Below are 9,244 nucleotides of genomic sequence, written 5' to 3' on the forward strand. Positions count from 1 at the left end.
GTTCATATCTTTGTGTTAGGACTGAGAGAAGCGTGAGGAAACAGCTTATGGGGTGAGAGTGAGCGGCAGCGGTTTCTAATCTCTCGTCTCCTGTAGAATCTTGGTTTGACGTTGCAGTGCCTGCCTTTATCTCCCGCCCCGTGACCTTTATACTGCGCCTGGGGTTAACCTAACTTGATGTGATATCTTCCGTAATCAGCTATAAAGGAAGGCAGGCCTATTCCCTGTTGAATGAGTAAGTCTGTGTCCCTGTCCCCTCCCACAGAATGAAGGCCTGCATCAGTTTGAGGAACAGCCTGTGGAGAACCTCTTCCCAGAACTGAAGGACCTGCCCAGCAAGTAAGAAGTCACCTGCTTATCTTACAGTGGGGTTGTACTGGTGAAAGGAATGTTTAGCTTGACTCTCCCAACACCCCATGCAAGGCTGTAGGTGATATTTTCAGGGCTTGGAGAGGCCGAATGTCCGATTGCATGACCCCTTCTGCTGCTAGCTGGGGTGCCACAGAACAGGCCCTCGGTGGAAGCACATTTCTATTTTCCACATTTTATTTTTATTGATTACCACACTGATAACCTTCGTAAGCTGCCTGTTCCAAAACTACATTTGTTCATTGCGGCTCCCAATGGCACATACGCAATTTCAAAAACAAACTACATAACAACACAATGCATAATAATCAAAACACATCATAAAAGCTATATAAAATACTTCCTAAGTTATACACCTGTCTAAAAAAAAAACTTCACTCTCGATTTCTTCCTGAAATGGAAATGGTCTTTTACCTTCCTAAGTTGAGCCTCCAATGCATTGCACTTGGCTGGGCCAGCGATGCTCTATTCCTTGTCTCCTGTAATCTAAAATCCTTACAGAAGGGTATTTATTAACAGTTCCTGCTTTGTGAAACAAAGGGAACAGTCACTTGAACAATGGGAAATTTTCTGAGCAGACAGCTTGATGCAGCAGGGCCAACATTTTAAACTGAGATCTTTCTACTAAAGATAGGCAATCTAGTTTCACCACATGGGGGAAATATGATCTTTATATTTTGCACCAGTTAAAACTCTATTTGTACAATTATTATATTAATTATAGAGAACAATAATCAAAACCTTGGGTGAACCAAGATAAAGAGCATTGCAATAGTCCAACTTCGGACTAATGTTTGCATGCCTGGGCGCAGATCCATTTCTGGTATCTCATATTTTAATTATCGAACCATCCTGAGTTTAAGGAAGGCAACCTTCCATATTTGCAGTTTCCAGATCAGCCCTAAGTCTAGGAACACCCCCATGTCCCGAACCTCTGAGACAATAGGAATGAGACAGTCCCAAAAGATTTTGTGGCTTAAATTCTCTTCTTAACACTGGCTGCTTCACAATCTTGAGAATCGCGGTTTGTTGTTTTTTTTAAATTTAAGACTATATTCACTTCCAGCCAGGCTTTTACAGTTCCTAAACAATGATTAAATTGTTGGACAGGGAGCCTGCCATTGTTATTCCCATGTAAGTAAAACTGTGAATCATCTGTATAATTGCAATATTCCAGTCTTAGAGCGGCCACAACTTTCCCGAGTGGTTGGATATACACATGAAAAAGGATGGATGATCATGCTGACCTTTGCGGGACTCCTGATGTTAAAGATTCCCAGGAAGAATGGAAATGGCCAAGTCCAATTAATTTTCTTCCAGACAGGAAAGATTTAAACCATAATAGTCCAATTGCTTGAAGGCTTGCCAGCAGTGTGTCATGATTTACTGGGTCAAACGCAGCAAAGTCTACCTGTGCAAGCAACTCCAGATTGCCCTTTATCGATCTCCTGCTGTAAGAAATCGACTGATGACACAAATAGTGTCTTGGTGCAATGTTTATTTCCTAAACTCTTGTTGCTATTTATCCAGGATGGCATTTTCATCCAAGTATGCTTCTAACTTCTACTTTTCCTAAATTTTGCAATGGATAGGTCATTAGAAATCAGGTGAAAGAAAATTCCAAATGAGATAATCCAGAGTCCTTTTGAATTGGCTGGACCGAGGCTCTCTTTGAAAGGAGTTCATATGTACAGACGAGATGCTGGCGCATAACAAAGGTCCAGCACGCACCCCCTCCTGAAATAGATTTATTTATTATCTCGGCTATAAAAACAAACCTTTCAGTGGACAAACTGTGTATTATCCTGAGAAGGGAACCGATCCAGTGGAGAGTGTTGTGAACCTAACTCAAGTAATTAATTCAAGGATGCTTTTCCAAAAATATATTGGGACCACGCTGATACCCCACCAGTCAGTGTTATTCATCACTGCATTTAAGGCTGGCAAAAATTGGTAGTGCTTCCTGCAGCTTTTCACCTTTCTTGTGGAAAAAAAGTGGCTAAACCTTTCATAATCAAACTCTGGATGCTTCCCAAAAGTTTTTGGTTGGTTGATGACACTTCTTATTTGACCAGAAAAAAAATCCCTGCCTAATTTCATGTGCACATCTTTTAATAATGCATTCATTTCTTCTGTTTCGGCGGGTACTTACTTACCTTGCCGACTTTCTAGTACACACAAACAAATGGATATTATGCACGTAACTCATTATTAAAAATACACGGCTAATATCTTCCCCCCCCCCCCCACGCTCAATGCTTCAGAGAGTCTTTCTTTTTAATGATTAATTCATAAGAGAAGCAGGAAGCCTTGTGTGTGTTCTCTGTATTGGAGTGCTCTGAAGCAAATTGCTTCACAGTCAATAGTCACTGGCACGTACTAAAACCCAGTACATTTATTAAAAATGAAAGTGTCTGTGTTTGCTGGGAGCCTGCTGGATGATTGGTTTCCTGTCCTGATTGCCAGGGAGATTCAGACTGCTGGTCACTAATATCCTATATTGAAAGGGGCACAGATTAATTATACTAGGTCTTATGCCCTGTGAAACAGGGGCACGAACATCAGATTTTGAATTTGTTTTTAGCAGGGAAGGGCATTACTTTTTAGGCAGAAGGAGAGTGGGACACCTGCATTATGCAACTGTTTTTCTAAAAACTTGGCCGAGCATGAAAGCGGCCACATTATCGACAGAGTATAATAAAGCTGGGATGGTAATGTCCTTGGTACTCCTTATTTCAAAGCTTGATGTCCCTATGTGGGGAGTCCTATCACAGTGTGATTTAATTAGTTATGCCATCATGTTTCATTTTGTTTTTAAATGCTTCTACATGTGAATTCTCGTTGAATGGGTGAAAGACCATTTTCATGTTGAATACCGAAGCATCCTATCATCTATCACTGAACGTTTAAAAGACAGAAATTCTAATTCTTAGTAAGTTTCCATCGACAGACTCACCTTCTCATTTGTCATTCGGCAGTCATAACTTCCCTATAAATCGGCAAGTGCGGAACCTTGGACTGAATTATCCTTTCAAGCTCTTATAAAATCTGTTGTGAAAACATTCTTTAGTTTCAGATGGTGAAAAAATTGCTTCCATTATTAAAACCGTAAAGATTTTCGGACTGGTACTCGGTGGTCTTGATTATTGTAATGCCATTTATGTCTGCCTACCATATTATTCAATTCATCCTCTCCAAGTAGTACAAAACATGGCAGCTCAGATACTGTCCAGTCCAAAAATGCGAGACCACATAACACCAATACTGGCAGAGTTACATTGGCTCCCCACTAATTCGAGGATGCTTTATAAATTAGACATTATCATCTTTAATTTATTCAAATTAGACTATCATAGCTGGATAAGCTGAACATCTACAGACCTCCCCAGGCCACTAAGATCAGCACAAAAAAATTTCTTGGCAGATTTAAATATCACTAGATACCGGGCCTTTTCTGTAGCTGGACCACTATTTTGGAATTCACTCCCAGACGAGCTAAGATCTGTCTTGTGTAAAATCTTTTAAAAGATCACTTAAGACCTGTTTGTTAAGAGAGCCTACCGAGAGATCTGTTGAATCTTATTTAAAGCATACTGGAGCCTGATCTGTATTATCTTAATTTTCAGGTTTAATTTTCGATGATTATGAGTACAATTTGGGTTTGTTCTTTTAGTTGATTATGTACGTTTTATGCTTGTAAACCACTATTACATTTATATGAAATACACAGTATACCAATTTTTAATAAACTACACTAAAACCTTTTGGTATGACAGGAGTTTGAGTAGAGAAGTAAGTATAAAATGGATGCAGGGGTACAGGCTGATGTATCCTGCAGCTTTCTTCCTCTCTGTGTTTTGCAGTGTGCTGTGGATGGATGTGTATAACCTCCCCAACTCCACCTGCCGTATCACAGCTTTTGGCTGCCAGAGCGGGTTTGTGAGTCTCTCCCATGTGGATCAGGCCAGCCAAGGTGAGTCTGGTGTTGCCACTACAGAATATCCATTCCTATCGTCTCTAAAGCATGTAACCTTTAGATGTCTCATCCCATCTCTACCACTGTTGGTAATTCTTTATTTAAACTCCACGTGCTAAAACGCCTTCGCCCCCCTAGTGTTTGCGGATGACTTTGGCACTGTCCTACAATCCCTCATTCTCACAGGCATAGACTATTGCAACGCGCTCTAACTTGGTCTTCATCACAGTTCACTTTGCCCTCTACAACTAATCCAAAATAGTGCAGCACGCATCTTAACTGGTATCTCTTAGGAAGATCATATTACTCCAATCTTACAGTCGTTATACTGGCTTCTGGTTCACTACAGAATGCAATATAAAGTTCTTTCCATCATACACAATCTAATTCATAAAGATTACTCTACCTGGCTTTGTATACTACTACTTTGCATTTACCAACCCAGCAGGCAAATACGCTCTCTACCTTCTAGAAATACCTACTGTCCGTCTGGCAAGGCGCGTCTTCTCAGTTGCCGGACCCTCGCTCTGGGATTCCATCCCAGATCACTTAAGGCATATAACATCGCACAAGGAATTAAAAAAAAAAAAATCTAAAGATGTACTTATTTTCACTAACCTTCAGATCGCCCTCCGTTTCTCGTTAGACTTCTTTGCTCTTCATTAGCACTCAACCTTCACCGACTTATTTGCATCCTCATATCCCCAGGCTCCATAAGGTTCTAGATTATTCCCTATAACCTTTGTATTTTTTGTTTTATGGTATGTCTCTTTGTTATTTTTTATGTATATTAACAGTTGTAAATCGTTTTGACCATTTGTAAAAGCGGTATATAAACCCTTTTAAATAAATAAATGAATGAACTTGCGTGCCCTTCTCTCAGTGGAGCTGCTTGGCGAATGTGAGATGCCCTGGCAGACCTGTGTCTGGGGGGGGGGGGGGAGGGCTCCATAGTGGAATTGCTGGGGAGCATCGGCAGAGCTTTGGGTGTGGTTCTTGATACTGGAGTAGCAGGGGGTACTGCAGGGCAGGGGTGAGGTACACTGGCAGAGCTCTCTGTGGGGGAGGGATGGCCTCAGTGCTGGTATAGCAGGGGGTGCTGTTAGGTTTGAACAGCATTGGCAGGTGGGGATGTGCATTCCTTTCTTCCCGTTTCAGCGGGTACGCGCCTACCTCCCCGACTTTATAGCGCGCGTGAAAAAAAAAATTGGATATATGCACGTATTTTAATAATGAGTTATGTGCGTAATCCGTTTCTCCGCGCGTACCCGCCGAAATGGAAGAAGTGAATGCACGTCCCTATTGGCAGGACTGTGTATGAGAACCTCCGTCCTGGAAAGCAGAGACTGAGCTGAAGTTACCGGATCACTTCCTGGGCTTCTGTGTCCTACTGATGCGGCAGAAGCCCGGTGCTCTCTTTCGTTGCTGCAGTGGTTCTCCAGAAGCTGGGCGGTTCAGCAGGACGGACCCATTTCCAGAGCTTCTTGTCTTCTGCCTGGCTTCCTGCTGGTGTAGAGAGGAAACCAGGAGCTCCACGCTGGAGGGTAAGGGTGGCTTTTGGGCTGCGTCATTCACGATCCTGTTTTCTGCGTTGCTTTCTCCGGCATTTCTCTTTGCATGGCACCCTTCCCTTTTTGTAACGAGGATCTCTGTGCTTTTTTCTTGCAGCTGGGGAAGGGAAGTATCAGGCTCAGGATTACAATCTGCTGGTGACCAGCACCATTGAGCTGTCCGTAGTGTACAGGTGTGTCTCTGTGCTCTCGCCCTGTTCCCACCATCACTCGCTCTCTGTCTTCCTGTGCCCCTCACCCGCTAGGCACTCTCTCTCTCTCTATCTATGGGCTCTCCTCCCTCTTCCTGTGCCATGGCTGGAGCTATATGGTGTGTTAGCAGTCACTTAGAACCCTCCCAGCACTTTCTGCTGGTGATTGCCTTTCTTTGTGTTTTGACCCTCTTATAGGAATGTTTTGAAAAGAGGGCTGCAGGAGCAGTTGCTGCTGCCAGAGAGTGACCAAGTACGACCTGCGTCTGTGTGCACTTGTCATTGATGTGGACCTTCGACGGGATGCAGGAAATTCTCCTGGGAACATACGGACAGGTTGCCTGGAGTTTCTTTAATCCTGCTCTGCACATCTCACGCCTCAGCCCCTCGCTGCACATGGTCTTCTGTGGCAGGATGGAGGGAGCTTTTGGATTGGTTGAGGGGTGGTGTATGTGACTGTCCGTTTCTCGGCCCCCATCCTTCAAGGAGGGGAAAAAGCCTATTGGTCGTTCTCTAAGGAGCACAGGCAGGCGTCTGAGGGCATCAGTTAAACATTTAGTTGTTTGCATGTCCTTGTGCTGAGCCATCTCTCCTCCTCTCTCTGCCTCTCCCCTGCTGCTGCTTTCCTTTCTGTTTGCAGGAACTGCTGTGTTACAAGTACTGGAATCCATCGGGCCCAGCTCTGGGGGCGGCAGACCCTCTGACGCTGTGCCCATCTGATGGGGAGTTTCGGATGCTTTGGAAGCGCAGTTTCCCCAGCCCAGTGCTATCCATGGCCTATCTGGACCTGACCTGTGATGGGCTGTGTGAGCTGGCAGTCGTATGTCTGAAAGGGATGCATATTCTGCAGGTAACCCTGAAGCGTGACTGTCCGTACTGAGTGGTGCTCTCTGCATGGCCTGCAGGTGACCCCTTACAACAGAGTTCTCCTCTATGTAATTAATGCCTGCTCATCTAAACTGACCCTCTCTGCTTATCCTATGGGAATTTGGGTGCTCATCTATCCAGAATGGTGAAGAACCAAGGACAGAAAACAACAAACTGACTTGGATAAGGAATGATATGCTGCAGGGGATTAAATTTGTACAGCTGACAGCTAGGAGATAGCTAGAAGAGTATATAACCCTCAGACTGGATGGTCAATTTGGTCCTTAACTAACATCATCTACTATGTTATGTAATTCCTCAGCATACAGGTCCTGCTGTTTGTAATGCCTGCTTAAACAGACTGGTCTTTGCCTGGTAGATTTTGTCTTAGCTGGCGCTGCAGACATTTTGTGTTGTATAGTTGTGATATCGGGGTGAGAGTGGGAGAGACCCAGCTGATCAGAATAAACCATGGTCCCGTGCTGTAGTATGCATGTGTGTAGGCAAATGGTGGATTAGACACCAAATATAGTCCAAAATTTCTTTATTTTGATGGAGACACAGATTTTATACTTTGCCCGACTCAGGCCGAGTTTCGCCCCAACGGGGCTGCCTCAGGGGCTACAAACAATTATAACATATCAATCAGCATACAAATCAAACATGACCACAGATATATTGTGTTATGATTCATATGATTACATTATTTATATTTTAAGTTTCAGACACTTGAATTTCGATATATAAATATATTGAATATTGAATTCATAAATATCTACATACAGGTAATTATTATTTTTTACACGAATATGATTTCTTAAAAACAATATATCTGTGGTCATGTTTGATTTGTATGCTGATTGATATGTTATAATTGTTTGTAGCCCCTGAGGCAGCCCCGTTGGGGCGAAACTCGGCCTGAGTCGGGCAAAGTATAAATCTGTGTCTCCATCAAAATAAAGAAATTTTGGACTATATTTGGTGTCTAATCCACCATTTGCCTACACGGCGCTCTTAGATCACCTACCCTCCTGCTTCATCAGTATGCATGTGTGTGACATCATTTGCAACACTTTTTTAGTACATTGGCTGCCCCTGGAGATAATGAGGGAACTGCGCTGCATCAGCACCTCATTCTCCCTGCTGTGTGTGCCAAGCTGAACCGCAGGCAGTGTGTCCCTTGCTCCTGCGTGCGGGGAGAGTGCTGATGTGACTTCTTTGTGTCTCCTCACAGCACAGCCTAGCACAGGCAGCTCAGTGTGTTCTGCAGAGGCTCAGTCGAAAGATGGCACAGCTGGGGAAGCAAGACTCAACCCCCGCGTCGCTCATCACAGCAGAGCAGGAGAAGGAGGGTGCAGGCGCAGCACGTGCTGAGAAGAACCAGGAAGAATAGGAGACGTCGGCCCCATTTCTCCGTTCTGCTTTTGGGCTTTCTGAGCGTGCTGCAGGCCGGCTCTTGGAAACCCGCTGCACTCCCTTAGTCTGCAAAGTGGATTCTTGCCCCTTCTCAGATCTGGAAAATGCAGCTGCTTCCTTACCAAACTCTGCGCAGATTGAACTTTGGAGGTGTAAGGGATAAAGCTGGGGGAGTCGGAGGCTGTGCCACCTTCCCCCGGTACCAAAGCAGACTATTATTATACTAAGAGGGGAGGTGCCACCTGTATCTCTCACCCAAAGCAAACTTGGGTATATTTCTTAGGATGTTCTAATAAAGTGTCTTTCAGGTAAACTCCCTGCTGCCTCCTGCAGAGTTTTATGCTCCCAAATCCTGTGCCGCTCCAGTCGTGGAGGCAGGTTAAAACCCAGAATTTCCCCTCACCCCCTGTAATTTTTAGGGATGCCATCTGGCTCCATATTTTCTGAAAAGGTAGATCCAGTCCTAATTTTCCCCATCGCATGCAGGGACTTGATTTACGTATTTATTCCTTAAGAAATGCAAGGCTCCATGTTCATGCATGCCGTGTGCTAAAGCCAGGACTGGATCAATCTGGAGCCAGTTGGCTACCAAAGTATTAATTTTATGTTATGTTTTATAATGAAACGTTAGCAAATAAATTATGGTGGTGCTGTGCTGCTCGTCATTAGTGTGCTAGCAGCACTGAGTGGAAAAGCTGACATATGGGAGGAGGTAAAAGTGACCATGAGGGAGATCAGAAGCAAGAGTATGCCGCTTTGTATTTCGAGAAAAAAAATCAAGACCTAGAGGTCTGGAACAAATTAGAGATGGGATTGCAAGATTTACGAGGTGCAAAGGAGGAATGTGTGGGTGG

At 44.0% G+C, this 9,244-nt stretch overlaps 1 protein-coding gene and 1 long non-coding RNA gene across 3 annotated transcripts; both read left to right on the forward strand.

Moving 5' to 3' along the window:
• The first annotated feature begins 240 nt into the window (after positions 1–240).
• On the forward strand, positions 241–5,788 carry LOC115073273. 2 transcript variants are annotated; one of them, XR_003851963.1, is made up of 3 exons: positions 241–339; positions 4,233–4,342; positions 5,777–5,788. It is a non-coding gene; the product is annotated as an uncharacterized LOC115073273 (long non-coding RNA). The 2 variants fall into 2 exon arrangements; XR_003851962.1 differs by lacking the exon at positions 5,777–5,788 and having other exon boundaries at positions 4,233–4,932.
• A 51-nt stretch (positions 5,789–5,839) lies between these two features.
• Positions 5,840–8,707, forward strand: LOC115073370 (KICSTOR complex protein kaptin-like). Its single transcript, XM_029571735.1, has 5 exons — positions 5,840–5,889; positions 6,014–6,089; positions 6,306–6,443; positions 6,748–6,957; positions 8,209–8,707. Exons 3-5 carry the CDS (start codon positions 6,393–6,395, stop codon positions 8,365–8,367), a joined length of 420 nt encoding a protein of 139 aa, XP_029427595.1. The 5' UTR covers positions 5,840–5,889; positions 6,014–6,089; positions 6,306–6,392; the 3' UTR covers positions 8,368–8,707.
• Positions 8,708–9,244: the final 537 nt, after the last annotated feature.

This window comes from Rhinatrema bivittatum, chromosome 11, assembly GCF_901001135.1.
Source record: "Rhinatrema bivittatum chromosome 11, aRhiBiv1.1, whole genome shotgun sequence".
Taxonomy (NCBI): Eukaryota; Metazoa; Chordata; class Amphibia; order Gymnophiona; family Rhinatrematidae; genus Rhinatrema; species Rhinatrema bivittatum.

What these genes read in the sequence shown, in the direction of transcription:
- LOC115073370 (XM_029571735.1), top strand. Translation starts at nt 6,393, where the DNA reads ATGTGGACCTTCGACGGGATGCAGGAAATTCTCCTGGGAACATACGGA. An exon ending in TCCTGGGAACATACGGACAG is followed by an intron (nt 6,444 to 6,747) that starts GTTGCCTGGAGT and finishes TTCTGTTTGCAG; the next exon opens with GAACTGCTGTGTTACAAGTA. An exon ending in AAGGGATGCATATTCTGCAG is followed by an intron (nt 6,958 to 8,208) that starts GTAACCCTGAAG and finishes GTCTCCTCACAG; the next exon opens with CACAGCCTAGCACAGGCAGC.